This window comes from Phyllobates terribilis, unplaced genomic scaffold (genome assembly GCF_046119375.1).
Source record: "Phyllobates terribilis strain yellow unplaced genomic scaffold, ASM4611937v1 Scaffold_8__6_contigs__length_399053987, whole genome shotgun sequence".
In the NCBI taxonomy this organism is placed as follows: Eukaryota; Metazoa; Chordata; class Amphibia; order Anura; family Dendrobatidae; genus Phyllobates; species Phyllobates terribilis.
Window position 1 is genome coordinate 121,437,421 of NW_027362768.1, and position 21,244 is coordinate 121,458,664.

Below are 21,244 nucleotides of genomic sequence, written 5' to 3' on the forward strand. Positions count from 1 at the left end.
AATGTGCATTTCAATAAAATAATAGGATATTCGTTCTCCACCTTCACACAAGATTGCTTCTTCATTCCCGTCATCCGCAGAAGATTGACTGGAAGGTTAAAACACTATCTTTGATACCATAAAAGAAGGACATTCACTTTTATGTTCTTTTTCAACAGTCGACAAGCTGTACTCACATCACCTGCCAGTATAAGGTTATTAAAGTATGCCAGATTAAGCAGAAAATCTATAGTCAGTCCTGGAGTTGTAGCTGTCACCCGCACAGAACTTTCTCATTTGAGAAAAATTGTAGATATGGCTTTTCTTAAACAAACTGACAGTTATTCAGTTACGAAAACAATGGAGGAGGATACCTGTTAGGAGTATGAAAGATTAAAGCGGGTATTATTTCAGACACTCACAAATTGATTAAAGGCAACTCACTGACCTGTCTGGCTGACAATTTCCTCCGCACACACTCGATAAAACATATCCCCTATAAAGGCAGAATTACATTACAGAAAATTGTTTGAGAGTCTGACAAACAGGATCCACCAATCTGTCATATGAACAGAATCCTACAGAGAGCAGGCTATAAAGCAGCAGGTGTTTCTAAAGTTAAAAAAGTGACCGTCATTTTCATTTTTATTGCATAAGTCAATGGTGCACATGGAAATAAGAAAGTTTGTAATATATCTTATCAGAGAAATCTGCTTCTTTCTCCTCCTGGCTTCACCTCTAACTCTCAATTCATGGGTAAAATCTGTTTTCAGTGAAGACAGATTTTCCCATTACAGAGATAGGAGATGGCAGTTGGTGCTTTTCAAATTCTATAGAGAGAGGAGGAGGAGCTAGAGGCAGACACTGACATTTTGCTACATCAGTAACTGTTCTCCATGGAACTTTATGAGCACCAACTGTCATTATCTCAGTAATGGGAAAATCTTCATTTACTGAAGATTTTACCCATGAATTGAGAATGAACGTTCAATCCAGGACAAGAAAGAAGCAGATTGCCCTAATAAGATATATTACAAAGTTTTTTTTATTTTCACCTGTGCTATTGATTTATGGGAAAAAAATAAAAATAAAATGATGGTTACTTTTTAATAGCCACATTTTTTAATTACAGGCAGGCCAGTCCAAAGCATCAATGCCTTCATCATGCAGGAACTGCTGCCACACTTCAGCCACATGAGGCCTAGCGTTGTCATGCATCAGGAGGAACCCAGGGTTGGTGTCTCAATGGGTCTGAGGATCTCATCCTGGTACCTAAAGGCAGTCAGTGTACCTCTGGCTAGCACATTGAGGGCTGTGCGGCCCTCCAAAGAAATGCTTCCCCACACCATTACTGACCCACTGCCAAAAAGAAGGATGTTGCAGGCAGCAGAATGTACTCCACGGTGTGTCCAGACTCTGTCACGTCTGTCACATGTGCTCAGTGTGAACCTGTTCTCATCCGTGAAGAGCACAGGGTGCCAATGTCGAATCTGCCAATCTTGGTGTTCTCTGGCAAATGCCAATTGCCTGGCACTCTGTTGGGGTGTAAGCACAACACCCACTTTTGGATGTTGGGCCCTCATACCACCCTCATGGAGGCAGTTTCTGACCGTTTGAGCAGACAAATGGATGTTAGTGGCCTGCTGGAGGTCATTTTCAGGGCTCTGGCAGTGCTCCTCCTGTTCCTCCTTGCCCAAAGGAGGAGGTAGGGGTCCTACTGCTGGTGTCACGGGTGTGTCAGAGGTGACAGTCGCCCTGCAGTGGGTTGCAGGAGACCTCCATGTTTGGCATTGCAGACAGCTGCTTAGATAGGAGGCTGTCTTTAGAACCGAGCGACTACCTCTCTCTTGCTAATTTTCTCTGGCCTGGGTGTATGTATACCTGGTGTGTCTGAGAGGGCGTCGCCGGTTATATTCATTTCTACTTGTGAAGCTTAGCAGGAGCAGTACCTTGTCCTCTCTGGAGCTTGAGGCCGTGTGCACATTTGGAGTTCATCTAAATCTAAGCCATTTTCCCGTTTTGTCTTCCCTTGTTGTCTTTAGACTTTTAGTGGAGGTTGACTAGTGCTCATTTCCTTCCATCCCTAGCCGAAGCCTCACGCCAGGGAAAGTATGGTGAGGCACGTGATCGGCGATAGCTGAGGAAGCTATATAGGGACGTTAGTTGAGACAGGGTGATGCTAGACCAGACTAGGAGGTCTCCACTTCCCCCTTTCCCTATGTGTCTGGGCTTTTCCCTTTGTGTTGCACTTACACCTGCTGTGACAGCTGGGTTGTTGCCTCCTCCACGTCTCCTGGTGTACTGGCCTGTCTCCTGGTATGTCCTGGTTCTGGACACTGTGCTGGCAGACACAGCTACACTTCTTGCCACAGCTCACATTGATGTGTCATCCTCGATGAGCTGCACTACCTGTGCAACTTCTGTGGGTTGCACTATAGACACCGCTTCATGCTACTGTACCTCTAGGGGTGAGAGCAATGGCAAAATGCAAAAGTGACCAAAACAACAGCCAAAAAGGATGAGAACAGAGAAATGGTCTGTGGTCACCACCTGCAGAACCACTCCTTTATAGGGGGTGTCTTGCTAATTGCCTATCATTTCTACCGGTTGTCTGTTCCATTTGCACAACAGCAGGAGAAATGGATTCATAACATGTCATAAACCAACCTAAAGTTTGTAAAATAAACAGCCCATTCGGCATAATGGCAAAACAAAAATAGAAAGATGCAGCACAGTCCGTACATCGGCCCGGGTCCAGCCACTCAGGGTTAAATACACATGGTTCAGCTCACCACATGCAAGCTCCTCTCTAGAGCAAGCCTCTCCAGATACTGACCAACACCTGAGTGAAAGGCTGGCTATTTAAAGCCCAGACCACACCCTGGGGTGGAGATATAGTGAATGACCTCCCACACACACTATAGTTATTCACCCATTATAACATGCCCTTTTAAATGGCTGATTAACCCTCTCTGCACCTACTATGCAGAAGAAGACTTCCACGTTTCACATCACTGCAGCTAATAGCCTCAGTGAAACATATCTCCCCTCCAGAATTCTGCCAGCGACTTTGTCACAATATATACACACACACATAAATACGTATATACTAGCTATTGAACCCATTCTACGCTTGGGTGGCGAGCATTTTTATTGGTACATTTTTAATTGTACACCATTTTTTTGAAGACACTTTGTCTGCGAATTTGCATATACAGTGTCTTCAATAAAATGGCGCCGGAGATCACGGTATGCGCACATGCTGACTCCGGAGCCATTTTATTGAGGTAATGTACTATACAACAGTGATGGCGAACCTTTTATAGACCAAGTGGCCAAACTGCAGCCCAAAACCCACTTATTTATCGCAAAGTGTCAGCACGGCAATTTAACCTGAATACTGAGCTTCAGAAAAAACAACTCATACAGAGAGCAGGCGGGGGGCAGCAGAGAGCAGGCGGGGCACAGCAGAGAGCAAGTGGGGGCAGCAGAGAGCAAGTGGGGGCAGCAGAGAGCAGAACGGTGGCAACAGAGAGCAGAACGGGGGCAGCAGAGAGCAGACGGGAGCAGCAAAATTCAGCCACAGACAGGAGCAGGGGTACCAGACTGCAGATGTAAAGGAATATGCTCCCCCATCCTGGTATATAGTCCCCAATCCTGGAATATGTCCCTCATCCTGCCTGCGCTGCTTTTGTTCAATACATAGAAGAAAAAATAATCAACACTCCTACTCACCTTTCCCCTGCTCCCCATGCAGCGCGTCATCGAGTTCTGAAGCCAGCAGCTGGCTTCAGCGTCCAAGTGACGGGGGTACATGACGTCACTGCCATGCACCCAGTCACATGCACACCGACGTCAGCTGCTGGCTTATGATTGGCTGGCGTGTGTATTACGGCGCACAGACCTGGCAAGTTCATGCACTGCAATACACTTCAGCTGGATGTGCATCTGAGGACGCACTCTTCAATAAACAGGCGCCGTAGTGCGGTATGCGCATGCATTGACTCTGGCATCACATTGCACTGACACCGAAGGCTTCGGACAGAAGGACACATCTCCAGTTATATTATAGATTCATTTATTTCTTTTAAATGACCTTCAGTTTGATCTCGAGCCATGGCGACTTGATGGATAAACGCTCTGTAGCAAGATCAATCTTGTTCAAGCCTAGATGGGTCTACCACAGTTTTCTCCACTGTTATTTTGATGGTATCAAGCCATCGGATTGCTGGTCTTCCTCTTCGCCTTGTTCCTTCTATTCTTCTGACCATGATGTCCTTCTCCAGTGATCGTTCCCTTTGAATGATGTTTCCATAGTAGGCCAGTCATAGCTTGGTGATCCTTGCTTCCAGTGACATGTCAGGCTTGATTTATTCCAAATTCGATTTGGTTTGTTCTTCTTGCCATCCATGAGGTTGATAACATCCTTGTCCAGCACCACATTTCGATGGTGTCGACTCTTCTTCTGTCTTGTTTCTTTATCGTCCAGGTTTTCGGTATGTTACCACAGAAAAGACCAGACAATGTACGATCCGTATCTTCGTCACCAGTGAAATGTTCCTCAATTTGAAGAACTTGTCCGGTGACTTTGTTGATTTGCCCATAGCTATTCTCTTCCGGTGTCGTTGCTGCATCTTGAGTCATCATTGATCTGAGTAGGTTGAAGTCCTTTACAACTTCGTTAGTCACCGTCCATCTCAAATGTGTCCCGATCATATTTGGCAGTAGTCAATATTTTTATATTCTGTATAGTAAGTTAATATTTCTTAGCGCTTATGGAACGCTCTCACATTTTTTTGTAGTTGTTTCCATTCGTAGACACCACTGTCTTGACGCACTCAAGCTTGCGAGAAGAAATGGAACAACAGGAGACTCTACGAAGAAATTGAAAATAAGTCCACTAATAAATACAGTCATCTTCAGTAATGTATTAATTCTATACATCAAACTAATCTTTGAAATAAGCAGGGCCGCCGCTACAGATGGTATGTAAATTTCGGAAATAAATCACTTCTCAAAAACTAAATGTAATTTTAATCAAAGATGACACATCTAAGAGTCTATGAGCAGATCTGAGAACATGAATGGAGCAGACAAAGTCTATCCTGTCATGTACACTTAACCTATGATGTGAATTTCTAATGTTAGTGAGCTTTCAAGTCAAAGAAGAACAAAACCAAGAGAAATTTACTTTATGTAAAAAGAGACCAGATATTGCTGTATCTTATTTGCTGTGTGTATTCTGCATCTCCTCTCCTAAATGTAAACTGCGCTCTGCTCAAAGCTCACATATATCCATACAGTTTTCTTCAACCGCTTTAAAGGGAATCGGTAATCATGTTTTTGCCACTAATCTGAGAAAAGCATAATGTAGAGACAGAGACCCTGATTCCAGATGTGTCACATACTGGGCTACTTGCTGCAATTTAGATCATATCAGTTGAGATTATCACTAGAGGACTAGCAAACCTGCTGCCAGGTAGTCCTGAATATTCATGGGCTCTGTATAACCCCGCCCCCGCCATTGATTGGGAGCTTTCTGCCTATGCCCAGTGTACACAGAAAGCTGACAATCAATGGTGTGAGCGGGGTTATATAGGGATCAGCATTCTGAGATCTGCAGCAGATAAAACAGGGATTTTATCAAAACTGCAGCAAGCAGCCCTGTAAGTGAGACTAGACTGCAATCAGGGTATCTTGCCCTAATGGTTGCTGCTCTCAGATAGGTAGCAAGAGCTTGGTGACAGATTCCCTTTAACGGGTTGGCATAGCAGATAAGAAGTGTAACCCCTTCACGACATGTGTACATGTCGTGTCTCTCCCTTTGGCACAGGTTCAAGAGCTGAGCCCGCACCTTTCCGGGGACACGACAGCTGATAATATCAGCTGTCATGTGCCCCTAACAGCTGTGGGTGGAATTGCGATCCACCCGCGGCTGTTAACATGTTAAATGCCGCTGTTAAATCTCTGACAGCAGCATTTAACATGGCAGCGGCAGAAGGACGTCACTAGTCCCGCCTATTGGCACCCGTGTCAAATGACCGTGGGTCACCGATGGATTGGCATGACAACCCAGGGTCTGCAGGAGACCCCTGCGGTTGTCATTGCCCAGATGCTATGAGTGCCGCCCAGTGGTCAGCGCTCCTAGCTAGTGAGCATTTCTGCTACGCACAGGCGATCTGAGGATCGCAGCTTCTAGTTTCCCATAGAGTCTATTGAAGCAGGTAAAAAGTAAAAAAAAAAGTTGTTTTTTTAAAAAAAATCTAAAAAGTTTATATCACCCCTCTTTCGCCCCAAACAATAAAAAAAAAAAAAAATCAAATATACACATATTTGGTATTGTCGCGTTCAGAATCTCCCGATCTACCAATATATAAAAAGAATTAATCCGATCAGTAAACGGCGTAACAAGAAAATAAAAAATCAAAACTCCAGAATTATGTTTTTTTGGTCGCCGCAACATTGCAATAAAATACAATAATGGGTGATCAAAACATCACATCTACTCCATCATATCTACTGCTTAAAATGAATGGGAAATAACTACTTGTTGATGTTCAAGGTCTTCTTCAATCTCCTGAAATAATCTTGTAGAAATCTTGGAGAGAGACAGGTGTTGCTCACATCTTGGTTCCTTCCACAATTGTCTATAGCATTGGATATGTGGCAGATCTTAGCTTTGTATGGTCTACATATGAGGAGGAGAGAATATTTCTGCTATCAGTTGTATTTCACTTGGAAACAGAAGACGATGGTGAAAGAGAAGAATATGTTCATTTGTTTTATTTTATTATTTATTTTTTCTTTAAAAAGCAAATAAAATAAACTTCCCATTGATCAGTCCCTCTTAAACTAAGTTATTTTAGGGGTTTTTTTCCACAGATGTTTTTTCTTGCTTTCTTCTACATTTTTATTCCTTTCTTTAAAATAGACCCATCACAAATTCTGTGAAAATATTGGATAGTCCGGCCATTTCAAACTCTTTCTCTAATTCACTAATTGATGAATACTCCTTTACTTCAAATGCTGGAAACCTGCAACATAATTATAACAAAATTACTTCTTTGAAAGAATATAACATTATAAAATCAATAAATTACATTTCAGGTATATTAACTTTATATGTTATTATCCACATAAAAATGTACATAAACCAGTTTTCATTCGGGTCAGCAGAGGATTCACTATAAGTTGGTACTTTCTAGAGCTCACTTGGCAGCTTTTCTGTATAGATTGGGATAGAATGAGCAGAGTCATCTCATTACAAATAGTGGGTGAGTTATTACTGTTGTTGGAAAGCCAGATATGACAGGAGGGTAAAGGCTCATTTAGATGTGTTGGTCATCGGGAATGAACGTTGAATTTAAAGATAATAAAAGATCCCTTTCAAATTATCACATCAATATATGAATGATTAAGGAACTTTTAATTTGTGTCCCATCAAAGGGAAGCTTTGTTCAGAAAATGATCTATTGTTTAAGCCATTGTTTTGTGTTACATTCATTTTTAAAAAATGTTACCAATTTTTTTCCCTTATCACGGTCTTTATTAAAATACAAAATTAGTAATCTTGCAATTTTCACCGCTGATAACACAGGATCCAGTAATCAAAATAGTTGATGTCACAGCTGACCCTGCTCTCCTCCCTTCACAATAACTTTTGCACACGCTCATTACCTGCTACAATACAAAAGACAGGATCAGAGTCTGATCATTCCTGCTAATGTGCATGTGTTGTTTCCTGAAAGCCACAGGAAGTTAGAGTGTAAAAAAGTCCCGGTCACCGCTGTGAAAATTGCAAGATTTCTATATTTATTTTTAATAAAGATTGTGATATGAAAAAAAAAAAAAAATACAAAAATGTTTAATAAATTAATTTAGCACAAAAAGCTGATCTATACCATAGGTCATTTTCTGTTGATATCTTCGGTTTAAACTAATTTTCCAAATTAATTAAGAAGATGCAGACAGGCAGCCAATCACTAGTTTCAGTGTTACACGTCACAAAACAGGTCATAACAGCGATTGGCTGCAGCAATGACGGAGGGTTTATGGGAACAGTTGCAGCCATGGTAAACAGGAAACAAGGGGGAGGCAGATTGGGAATAAGGCACGAGACTGGCCGATGGTTACTTCGGCATCCCTAATCACCCTATACTGATGTCCTTGGGTGTGTGCATGAGTTTGCTAGAACTGCTGTCACTCTCAGACTGCATGCTGCCGTAACTTGGAGCAAGTTGAGACCCTTTGTTATCATGAAGAACGAGCCACGCGTTAGTAATAAAGTAAATTCTTGTTTACTTGATCTTGGAACTATGTACAACAGGTAGTAGGTAAAATACTAGAATTCTTTATCTGCTTTACATGACAGAGGCACAAACGTCACAGTTGTGGATGGCTGCACATCACTTGTGAGAAACATTACTGAAGAGCAACAGGTAAAGCAGAAGGCCTCCATCTTCCCGGTACAGGGCCACATGGGTCAATGTGTTTCGCTGTGACCACTGCTCTCTACTCTGTGGATTATATAAGGGAGCTCTTCCAGCTGCAATATCTTATGGACATGTCCCAGTCTGGCCTATCCCTATTACTTCATTAAGATTCCCAGGTCTGGCAAACACTAAGACTCGTGCTTAAAGTCTCTTTCACTAGGTGCCCCAACTTGCCTGCTATGAGGAGACCTGCCCTCAGTGCTGCTTGATAGTGAAGGATCGTACTAACTTCTGTGAGTTTTCTCTTCTTTGCACACACCAATACCGCAGACAATGCTGAGAGTAGTCTTCCTTCTCTGTAGCTGAACTGGAACTAAATCCTAGAAACCACTTACTCCTCCCCAAACAATGGGCTGGCCTTACAGTTAACCCTGTACACAGGAAAACTGCAGCCTACATGAGGAATAATCACATCAAACAAACAAGTCACATTAAATACAATGACAGCGATCATCAGAGACGGTGTTCGCCATCTTCTCCACCTTTAAAACAGCAGAGAAAATATAGAGGAGTGTATATTACTCCTTGTTTTACCTGTATTGCTAATTAATTTGGGAAAAGCCATCACAGGTCTAGTATTATTTTACGTACTTTTTATGTTCAGGAGGTAATTTAACTTCACACAAAACACTGATCATTTTTTCTTTACATTTCTTTCCACTTGAATCAACATCAACTTTATAGGTTTTTTGGAGAACCATATATTCCTACAAGAGGAATAAAAAAAAAAAAAGAAAATAATTATGTACATTACACAATGGAGAAAACGGATTCAGGTAATAGCAGGCACGTTGGCTGGTACAAGATACGTTTTGAGGGCATAGTGGTAATTCATAGTGATCCATAGTATATTGGTCATTGTTTTTTTAAACTACAGCAAGCAGCCCAGTAAGTGACACATCACTGGAATCAGGGTCTATGTCTCTATATTATGCTGCTTTGGTAGCAAAAACCTTGGGATATATTCCCTTTAACGTAAGAGCTGATAGACTATCATCGGACATATACATTTTTTTATGTTTAATTCCAAAAATCCCAATAACATGATGCTGGCTGGCACATCAACATGTAGAGGTGAGTGTATGCTGCCGCAGGGAAACCACTCCAACATACATAGAGAATACAAAAATTTACTGGAGTTTTAAAGTTAATAAAATTGTATAACTTTATTTAATGCATTAAAATTCAACAATAGATACAAAATATCAATGACAAACATGTGTAGGAGGGCTAAAATGTGTAGGACAAGCATCGCTTCCCGACGCGCGTTTCGCATGGAGCGTATCCGGCTTTATCAAGGGAAGGTACTAGTATTGTGCTTTGAGGACCTTCATATTATGCTTGTATACCACTTTGCACATGACAAAAAAAGAAGCAAATTTCATCACTCTACTGTATCAGTTTTTTATCCGTTTTGGTCTGTTTTTAACATCAGTGATTTTCTCGAATGACACATTTTCCTGTTCATTGCAATGTTAAAAATGGCGGCACATGGAGTGCACATTGAAGCCATCAGTGCGCTGCCTGTAATCTCCACAGACCAATAAACTTACATGGGTTATTTTGATCTATAATTTGGATCAAAAATGGACATGTCTCTGACTTTTTTTGCACAGAAAAAAAAACACGGACATGTGGACAGCACCATCAACTACAATGGGTATGTGTTCTATATGTAAAAAACACAGACAAAACTTGTACGTGAAAAACAGATGTCTGAATGGGGCCTAAAAGGCATGATCAGTAAGGGTCCCTCTGCCCCATACACATTAGACAAAAGTCGTCAGAACCCTGATTTCAGTGGTATCAGCTGACCACATGATATGTATGGGGACCTCCCGAATCCTCACGATGATGTTGAGAGATGAGAATTGGGCAATTCAGATCCGTGACCCTTTTGTTGTTCTGCGGATATTGGAGTCTTCCAGCGCCTTACTTTGCCCTCCCATTAGAGAACACATGAATGCTCGGCCAAGCCTTGTTAGTTACATTGTGCTTGTCAATCATTGTGATTTTGATAACAATCATACTCATTATTATATGTCTGATTGTAATCAGTGCAGAAATATATGCAATTATCGAGGAATGGATACTGGGGGCACACGTGAATATACACAGTATAAGGGCTCATTCAGACATCATTATTTTTCACGTACGAGAAAAAAGGCTCGGTTATTTTAATCAGACTGATCAGAGTGTCATCAGTTTTTCTCATTTCTCCTTTCTGACAGTCCGTGAAAACCATGATGTCATGATGCGGTCCCAATTTTTCCACGGACCCATTGACTTTCACTGCCGATTTTGTTCCAACTCTGGCCAATGTCCCAACCCCTGATGACACCGCACACGCGGCAAAACATGTTGGGGGGACTTGTGCTATACCGTAAGTACTAATTGTCCAATTCTGCTATACAGATGATGGCACCCGAGCTGTCATCAAATAAATACATACAAGTGTTAATCACTAAAAATTTATTTGAGGCAGATTAGGGAGAAGATTTTATACCATATGCTAATTTTAATATAAATAATAAAAGCTAAGTTTTATGGCTTGATAGAGAGGGATTTCTTTGGGGTCAATATGTTTCGACCCTCGGATCAAAATCGGAGAGGTCTTTGTTCCTTTTAAACGGACCTCCGAGTCCAAAAAAAGAAAATCAGACTTGTGAACAGCCCCACTGACTATTCGTGAAAAACACGGCTAGAACTCGTACGAGAAAGACTGCTAATGAACGAGGCATCAGCCAGTATTAGGAATCCACAAGTAATTCCGTGGGAAAAAAGTTTATGTTGCTATATAACATTGTACAGGTGAAAATAAAAGGCGTTTTTGCTCCTACTCACCCGAATATTACTTCTGTCCCCTTGCAGAAGAATCAGTATTATCTTGCCCGTGAACATTAGTTTCCCAGTCAGTTCTAAATCCGACGTCCATTTTTCTACAGTTTTGACATATTTGTTCTTGGCTCTCATGTGATCTAAATGTAAAAGCGCTGTCCACGTCCCATCGTCAGTCATCGCTGACGGAAGGTGTTCTTCATCTCGGATGGAATTCCCAATTACACTGTTAAAATTCTGCTGCGTCCACAAGACCAAGTCATGTATCATGGGTTGGAAGAGACACTCCCGGGCCCGCTCAAGCAATTTGTCTCTTAGCTCCTTACATTGGGTCCTGGTAAGTTCTTCGCTGCTGACAGAGAGATTGGGCAGGCAGGATGGATATGTAACCGGCAGATCAAAGACAAGACGTAGCCGGAGTTCAGATTCCGCTATCCTCCGCACGTTGGTCTGGATCATTACGGTTATGCCACTCTCTACAAAACACGGACACCCAATCAGCCAGAGTCAGCCATACATCAAAGGAAAATTACATTTTCCAAAAGCTTTATGGGTCATTTATCTTTGGTTAGAGGCGTCCAGACACAAATAATAACGGACAGTTAAGGGTTATATAAAACTTACAAGCTCCATTCTTTGACATTTTAGATAAACATTGTTACATTAAGAAGGCGTGGTAGGGAAAAGGGTTGGAGAGAAAGGCGTAGACTTCTTTATGGTTATTCCTATCTTTATAGATGGATATTATCAGAGCTTTTTAAAACAAGCACTTTTGCAATTTGCTGCTTATTAAAATTTGCAGCCGTTCTTGAGATTAACACTTTTCTTTTGTTTACAGCTTGTTGCCTAGGAGACCGACCACCACTGTAAACAAAAGAAAAAAAAGTGTTAATATCTCAGGATCGACTGAGAATTTTAATAAATAGTAAATTGGAAAATTGTTTGTTTTTACAAGCACTAAACAAATAACATTCATCTATGAAGATGGGAACAGCCCTTTAAGACCTATTAGAAGATGAAGAAGTTATTTTGGCTTATATGTACCATACTTTCCAGTTCAGTCTTTTAGCCAAGGTAGGTGGAGAATTGGGGCTCTTGGAATGACATAAGTTCAGTAGGTAGTGACATCATGGACTACTTATGTTGTTGAGGGGAGTGTGGGTCATTTCTCTGCACACTAGAGAAAATTATGTGGGAGGGACAGAAAGAATGAATATCCAGGCTTAGTTCAACTTTCAGGATTGGTAGTAAAAAATAAGAAGCAATAGCGCAAGGTTTTTGAAATGGGTTAGTAGGTCTTGTAGGATTGTGGCCACCAGACGTTGTTTCATTTAAGGTGGAAAGAGTCATTTATTCAGTGGAAATGTTATTTCTGTTCAAGCATTTTATGATGGGGTTTTTATCATACAATAACTTGATATAATTTAGATATTCTAAGTTCAAAAGAAATGTGCCACGCAGAAGTTCATGTTTGCATCTTTGAATAGCTAAGCCAAACCCTTTCTCTGTAACAGCTAATATAGAGAAGGGGGCTGGCTTTATAGGTTCCAGTCCCCTAAGGAAAAGAAAAAAGAAAATAAAGTAAGAGTAAAAAAAGTTTGAAAAAATATATAAAAGGCTCCTTTCCCTGTACAAAATGATCAAAATATAAAACTATTTAAACTAAGAAGTACCGAATAGAAAAAATATATATCAAAATACATGAAGTGCAGTCTTTTGATCCAAAAAATGCCATAAAAATTGATCAAAATAGCATATCCCAAAAATAGCATTAACAAAAATGTCAGGTCAGCTCTGGCCACAAAATAGAAGGCGTGATAGCGGCGGCTCTGAACAGCGGTGACATCAGTAAGATTAACACTCTCCAGAGGCAGAACGAGGTCCCATAGGCTTTGTACAGAGGATTCTATGGACTTTGCTGGATTCAGTGGACTAAGCCGAACCTGCGAGGGAACTTTTCTTTTTAATAAAGCGGTGAACGAGGGAAAGTGTCTTTGTTTTATTTCTCTGTGGTTTGTGTGTATGTTCTTTTCAGATTTCCATCTGCTGGAATATGTCGGATTCGGTGGACTACGGCGGACCTGTGTGGGATTATTTTTTTTATTCTTTATTTCTTTAACCCCTTTACAGCCCATGACGTACTAATACGCGTCTGTACCCTCGGCTTTAAGAGCCTGACCCATATTAGTACGCCATGGCGGGCGCGATCGCCGCAGGGTGTCAGCTGATTGTCACAGCTGACACCCGGTACTATGTGCAGGGAGCGGTCCAGCACCGCTCCCGGCACATTAACCCTCGCAATGCTGCGATCGAACTCAATCGCAGCATTGCGGTGGCAAGGGGAGGTGATCGCAATACTCACCTCCTCTTCTGGCCTCCAGCGCTGTCTGCCGGGGCTTCCCGGGTGTTGCCATGATGACCCGATGTCGTCATGACAACATCTGGGTCACCAGGCAGCAGGAACATTGTTTGGTCATGCGCAGTGCACGACCAAACAATCTTCTCACTGTGCAGCGCTGACTGCCTGCATGGCACAGGGATGGTGCTCCATCCCTATGCTATGCAGGCGATCAGAATAAAAAAAGTGAAAGTCCCACAGTGTGACATAGTAAAAAAGTGTAAAAACTGTCAGAAAGTGAAAAAATAAAAAATTGTAAAAATATTTTAAAAAAAATAATCCACCAAAAATAAAAATATAATGTACCCATCAATAAATATTATTATGAAAAAAAAGCAAACAAACAATAAAAGTACACATATTTGGTATTGCCGCGTCCGGAACGACCTGACCTATAAAACTGTCCCACTAGTTAACCCCTTCAGTGAACACGGTTAAAAAAAAAAAAAAAAACAGCAAAAAACAATGCTTTATCATCATACTGCCAAACAAAAAATGGAATAACACGCAATCAAAAAGACAAATATAAATAAAAAAATGGTACAGCTGAAAACGTCATCTTGTCCTGCAAAAAAACAAGCCGCCATACAGCTCCATCAGCTGAAAAATAAAAAAAGTTATAGCTCTCAGAATAAAGCGATGCTAAAAAATAATCTTTTCTATAAAATTGCTTTTATTATGTAAAAGTGCAAAACATAGAAAAACTATATAAATGTGGTACCGCTGTAAACGTACTGACCCGAAGAATAAAGCTGCCTTATCAATTTTACCACGCGCGGAACAGAATTAAAAAAAAAAAAAAAAAAAAATCCTGAATTGGTGGTTTTTGTTTATTCTGCCTCCCAAAAATCGGAATAGAAAGCGATCAAAAAATGTCACGTGCCTGAAAATGGTACCAATAAAAACGTCAACTCATCGCGCAAACAACAAGCCATCACATGACTGTCTGCCAAAATATGGAAAAATTCTAGCTCTCAAAATATGGCGATGCAAAAACTAGATTTTACAAAAAATGCGTCTTTTAGTGTGTGACAGCTGTCAATCATAAAAACCCCATATGATTCTGGTATCGCTGTAATCGCACCAACCCGAAGAATAAAGTCGTCTAATCACTTATACCGCACGAGGAACGGCGTAAAAAATAAACTCTCGGGTTAGGGTTGTGCTAGGTTTAGGGTTGGGATTTTTTTCAAAAGTAAGAAAAAAAAATGACGATATGGCGACTAGTGTTGAGCGCAAGTGCTCGCTACTTGAGTTTGCATCGGGTGCTCTGGTATGCATTGAGTATCGTGGGTATTTGAGTGACATGCTCGAGTCTCCGCCCCATATGCTTCGCGGCTAAAAAAACTTTGCGGGGATTGCCTGCCATGCACGAGCGATCCCCACATGTTTTTTTTGGGGTGTCTAATAACCGTGAAACATGTGGGGCAGGGACTCGAACATATCACTCGAGCACACGCAGTACATGGTGCATACCTGAGTACCCTATGCAAACTCAAGTAGCGAGCACTTGCGCTCAAGACTAATGACAACTTATTCAATATGATGACCTAATGTTATCAAATTCTGTGTCGTACCTCTGGGTTCAAAATGTTCACTATACCCCTTGATAAAATCCTTGAGGGGTCTAGTTTCCAAAATGGGGTCACTTGTGGGGGGTTTCCACAGTTTAGGCACACAGGGGCTCTCCAAACATGACATGGTGTCCGCTAACAAATTGAATGGAAAATCGGCTCAAATTGTTAGCGGACACCATGTTGCGTTTGGAGAGCCCCTGTGTGCCTAAACATTGGAGCTCCCCCACAAGTGACCCCATTTTGGAAACTAGACCCCCCAAGGCACCTATCTAGATGCATAGTGAGCACTGGGAACCTCCAGGTGCTTCACAAATTGATTCATAAAAATGAAAAAGTGGGAAAAAAAAAAACTTTCATTTTTACGGATTAATTTGTGAAGCACCTGGGGGTTCGAAATGCTCACCACCCATCTAGATAAGTTCCCAGGGGGGTCTAGTTTCCAAAATGGGGTCACTTGTGGGGGGTTTCCACTGTTTAGGCACATCAGGGGCTCTCCAAACACAACATGGCGTCCGCTAATTATTCAAGCAAATTTTACAATCGAAAATTCAAATGGCGCTCCTTCTCTTCCGAGCCCTGCCGTGCGCCCAAACAGTGGTTTTTCCCCACATATGGGGTATCTGCGTGCCCAGGGGAAATTGCACAACAAATTTTGGGGTCCATTTTTTCCTGTTACCCCTGCGAAGATAAAAAAAATTGGGTCTAAAGTAACATTTTTGTGAAAAAAGTTAAATGTTCATTTTTTTCTTCCACATTTCAAAAATTTCTGTGAAGCACCTGAAGGGTTAATAAAGTTCTTGAATGTGGTTTTGAGCACCTTGAGGGGTGCAGTTTTTAGAATGGTGTCACTTTGGGGTATTTTCTGTCATAAAGACCTCTCAAAGTGACTTCAAATGTGATGTGGTCCCTCGAAAAATGGTTTTGTAAATTTTGTTGGAAAAATGAGAAATCGCTGGTCAACTTTTAACCCTTATAGCTCCATAAAAAAAAATAAAAAAAAATTGGTTCCAAAATTGTGCTGATGTAAAGTAAACATGTGGGAAATGTTATTTATTAACTCTTTTGTGTGACATATCTCTCTGATTTAAGGGCATAAAAATTAAAATTTTAAAAATTCCAAAATTTTCGCCAAATTTCCATTTTTTTCACAAATAAACACAAGTGATATTGAAGAAATTTTACCACAATCATGAAGTACAATATGTCATGAAAAACATTCTCAGAATCAGGGGGATCCGTTGAAGCGTTCCAGAGTAATTACTTCATAAAGTGACAGTGGTCAGAATTGTAAAAATTGGCCTGGTCATTAACGTGCAAACCACCCTGGGTTGTAAAGGGGTTAATAAAGAGGTGAACCAGGGAAAGTTTCAGGGAGTGTTTATTTAAATAAAGTATTTTTGTATGTGTGTGTGCTGATAGACACCTCTGCATTACTAACCCCAGGGCTTGATTTCAGCTGTGTTTTTGGACACTACACAGCTGTCAACCTCAAAACCCATTACTCCGATTGCCAATGCACCAGAGCAATCGGGAAGAGCGAAGGCAAAGCACCAAAATTGGAGCATCTAATGTGATGTGCTACTTTTGGGGCTGCTGAAGGCTAGTATTTTTAGGCTGGGACAGGCCCAATAGCCAGGGACTTTCCCAGCCTGATAATATAAGCCCACAGCTGTCTGCTTTACCTTTGCTGGTTACTAAAAATGGCGGGGACCCCACATCATCTTTTTCATTTATTTGGGTAACACATGTACAGTAAGCTACACACGCAAAGCACCAATTATTTATCCCACAGATATCTATCTATCTGTATCTCACCACATCTTTACCATCTAAAAATCTGTCATTTATATTCTGCATTCTAGTCACACACGAATAGTACACACGCATACATGGACGGTACACACGCACACATGGACGGTACACACGGACAGTACACACGGACAGTACACATGCACACACGAATGGTACACGGACAGTACACATGGACAGTACACACGCACAGTGCACACGCAGATGGTACACACGGACAGTACACACATACACATGGACGGTACACACGGACGGTACACACGCACACATGGACGGTACAAGCACACACGGATGGTACACACAGACGGTAAACACAGACCGTCTCATGCGTACGTTTTTTAAGCAGTGTGAAGGGGGCCTTACTGGGAGTCCCAATGGTCAGACCCCCAACTGTTACCATATTATCCTCTATTCCATGGGTAGGAAGTAACTTTGAATTCTCATATTAACCCTTTATGGCCGATAATACATGTGTGGCGGGCCACCTTATGGGCACATTAGATACTCTTTGGGAAACATGCATATATGGTGTAATATATATATATTATATATACACACACACACACACACACACACACACACACACACAGTACAGACCAAAAGTTTGGACACACCTTCTCATTTAAAGATTTTTCTGTATTTTCATGACTATGAAAATTGTACATTCACACTGAAGGCATCAAAACTATGAATTAACACATGTGGAATTATATACTTAACAAAAAAGTGTGAAACAACTGAAAATATGTCTTATATTCTAGGTTCTTCAAAGTAGCCACCTTTTGCTTTGATGACTGCTTTGCACACTCTTGGCATTCTCTTGATGAGCTTCAAGAGGTAGTCACCGGAAATGGTTTTCACTTCAAAGGTGTGCCCTGTCAGGTTTAATAAGTGGGATTTCTTGCCTTATAAATGGGGTTGGGACCATCAGTTGTGTTGTGCAGAAGTCAGGTGGATACACAGCTGATAGTCCTACTGAATAGACTGTTAGAATTTGTATTATGGCAAGAAAAAAGCAGCCAAGTAAAGAAAAACAAGTGGCCATCATTACTTTAAGAAATGAAGGTCAGTCAGTCCAAAAAATTGGCCAAACTTTGAAAGTGTCCCCAAGTGCAGTTGCAAAAACCATCAAGCGCTACAAAGAAACTGGCTCACATGAGGACCGCCCCAGGAAAGGAAGACCAAGAGTCACCTCTGCTTCTGAGGATAAGTTTGTCTGAGTCACCGGCCTCAGAAATCACAGGTTGACAGCAGCTCAGATTAGAGACCAGGTCAATGCCACACAGAGTTCTAGCAGCAGACACATCTCTACAACAACTGTTAAGACGAGACTTTGTGCAGCAGGCCTTCATGGTAAAATGGCTGCTAGGAAACCACTGCTAAGGACAGGCAACAAGCAGAAGAGACTTGTTTGGGCTAAAGAACACAAGGAATGGACATTAGACCAGTGGAAATCTGTGCTTTGGTCTGATGAGTCCAAATTTGAGATCTTTGGTTCCAACCACCGTGTCTTTGTGCGACGCAGAAAAGGTGAACGGATGGACTCTACATGCCTGGTTCCCACTGTGAAGCATGGAGGAGGAGGTGTGATGGTGCTTTGCTGGTGACACTGTTGGGGATTTATTCAAAATTGAAGGCATACTGAACCAGCATGGCTACCACAGCATCTTGCAGCGGCATGCTATTCCATCCGGTTTGCGTTTAGTTGGACCATCATTTATTTTTCAACAGGACAATGACCCCAAACACACCTCCAGACTGTGTAAGGGCTATATGACCAAGAAGGAGAGTGATGGGGTGCTACGCCAGATGACCTGGCCTCCACAGTCACCAGACCTGAACCCAATCGAGATGGTTTGGGGTGAGCTGGACCGCAGAGTGAAGGCAAAAGGGCCAACAAGTGCTAAGCATCTCTGGGAACTCCTTCAAGATTGTTGGAAGACCATTTCCGGTGACTACCTCTTGAAGCTCATCAAGAGAATGCCAAGAGTGTGCAAAGCAGTCATCAAAGCAAAAGGTGGCTACTTTGAAGAACCTAGAATATAAGATATATTTTCAGTTGTTTCACACTTTTTTGTTAAGTATATAATTCCACATGTGTTAATTCATAGTTTTGATGCCTTCAGTGTGAATGTACAATTTTCAGTCATGCAAATACAGAAAAATCTTTAAATGATAAGGTGTCCAAACTTTTGGTCTGTACTGTAATATATATATATATATACACACACACACACACACACACACACTGTACAATGCCTCAAAAAAGTATTCATACCCCGTGAACTTTTCTACTTTTTTCAATTTACTCCCACAATCTTAAATGTATTATATTGGGATTTCTGTGATACACCCCACACAAAGCAGCAAGTATTTGTATAGTGTAATGGAAACAATACATGCTTTTTAAAATATTGAAAACACTCTAAATCTGTAAATTGTGAGGTGCATTTGTATTCAGCCCCCTGAAGACTGATACCCTTACATACAATCATCTTGTCTGTGAACACCACTTGTATGCCATACACCTGTATGAAGGTACACACAGTCCTGCTGGGACATAAGGTTACAATACACACTATATTATGGATACAATATCACATACTTCTCCCAGCACTTTCTCTCTGGATCACTAAGAGATAAGAGATGTAGTGCAGTCACCTGAACATGAGAGGACTTCACACTCCCCCGGATCACAGTATATGGCTGACAGCACAGAGATCTCCTCCTGCGCTGCCTCTGACATCTCTGCACACTCCTCACCCTACAAGACTTCCCTGACTTCCTTTTCCGCCTTCAGTCTAATCACTGCCGTCAGTTCTGCATTGTCCACTAGAGGGCAGCATTTCCCAAGGATTGGCCATTATTGGACCTCTATAACTAGATGTCAGTGTATAGGAGGCTGTGACTGTAGACCAGAAGCTGCTGGTGGCTGGTGGTCAGGGGATGGTCTGCAGCCAAACCTTCAGGTTCTGTTCACATCTCCACTGCAGCCTCCAACACAGAGTGTCAATTTTCACAGTAAAAAAATAATGTTCCTTACAGCCCGATTCATTATTGCATTTGCATCTTTTTTGTCTAGTTTCTGGTGTTTTTAACAAGTTTATAGTTTGTGCGAAATTTTTATTTTAATTTGTGCCCTTGTTAAAGTCTACTTTATGTGTTTACTTTGTTTTGTTTGTTTTTTTTAACCCCTTCACCACCTTGTGTTTTGGTTTTGTTTTGTTTTTTGCTCCCCTTCTTCCCAGAGCAATCGCTCGTTTACTTGTCTGGCAATATGGCCGTGTGAGGGGGTTTCCTTTTTGCGGGACGAGTTGTACTTTGAATGACACCATTGGTTTTACCATTGATTTTACCATATCAAGCACTGGAAAACAGGAATAAAAATTCCAAGTGTGGTTAAATTGCAAAAAAATGTGCAATTCCACAATTGTTTTTTTGGATTTTTTTATCTATCATGTTCACTATAGTTTAAAACTGACCTGTAAATATGATTCTACAGGCCGTTACGAGTTCACAGATACCAAACGTCCAAAGTTTGTAGCAAAAAAAAAAATAACTTATTTCGCCATTTTCCAACACCCGTCGAGTCTCCATTTTTCAGGATCTGGGGCCGGGTGAGGCTTATTTTTTGTGCGCCGAGCTGATGATTTTATTGATACCATATTGAGGTAGATAAGATGTTTTGATCGCCTGTTATTGCATTTTATTGCAATGTTGTGGCGGCGGCCAAAAAAAAAAATTCTGTTTTTTTATTTTGTTTCTCGTTACACCGTTTGCTGATTAATTTACTTTATAGTTTGATAGATCGGGCGATTCTGAACGTGGTGATACCAAATAGGTGTATTTTTTTATTGTTTTATTTTGAATGGGGCAAAAGGGGGTGATTTGAACTTTTGGGTTTTTTTTTAATACTTTTGAAACTTTTTTTTTTACTTGATTCAATAGTCCATTAGGAGACTTAAAGCTGCAATCATCTGATTGCTTGTGCTACACATAGCAGGGCTTCAGCGCTGCTATGTATAGCAAAAATCACAATGACAAGCACGAGGGTCTTCTACAGACCCCTGGCTGTCATGACAACCCATTGGCGCCCCGCGATCACGTGACATGGGCGCCGAGGGGCGGGACTTGGTACGCGTTTCCAGCCT

The 21,244-nt window shown here is 41.3% G+C and overlaps 1 protein-coding gene across 2 annotated transcripts; it reads right to left on the bottom strand.

The window, feature by feature from the left end:
- Positions 1-4,083: 4,083 nt before the first annotated feature.
- RWDD3 (RWD domain containing 3) lies at positions 4,084-19,910 on the bottom strand. Of its 2 annotated transcripts, XM_073643238.1 has the most exons (5): positions 19,755-19,910; positions 11,316-11,785; positions 9,063-9,178; positions 6,527-7,013; positions 4,084-4,853 (listed from the first exon to the last, which is right to left on the bottom strand). In XM_073643238.1, the coding sequence occupies exons 1-4, from the start codon at positions 19,837-19,839 to the stop codon at positions 6,902-6,904; spliced, it is 783 nt and encodes a 260-aa protein (XP_073499339.1). In that variant the 5' UTR covers positions 19,840-19,910; the 3' UTR covers positions 4,084-4,853; positions 6,527-6,901. The 2 variants fall into 2 exon arrangements, with proteins under 2 accessions (XP_073499339.1, XP_073499340.1); XM_073643239.1 differs by lacking the exon at positions 9,063-9,178.
- Between the last annotated feature and the right edge of the window lie 1,334 nt (positions 19,911-21,244).

What these genes read in the sequence shown, in the direction of transcription:
- RWDD3 (XM_073643238.1), bottom strand. Translation starts at nt 19,839, where the DNA reads ATGTCAGAGGCAGCGCAGGAGGAGATCTCTGTGCTGTCAGCCATATAC. An exon ending in GGGACAGAAGTAATATTCGG is followed by an intron (nt 9,179 to 11,315) that starts GTGAGTAGGAGC and finishes TTCCTCTTGTAG; the next exon opens with GAATATATGGTTCTCCAAAA. An exon ending in TTACCTCCTGAACATAAAAA is followed by an intron (nt 7,014 to 9,062) that starts GTACGTAAAATA and finishes ATTATGTTGCAG; the next exon opens with GTTTCCAGCATTTGAAGTAA.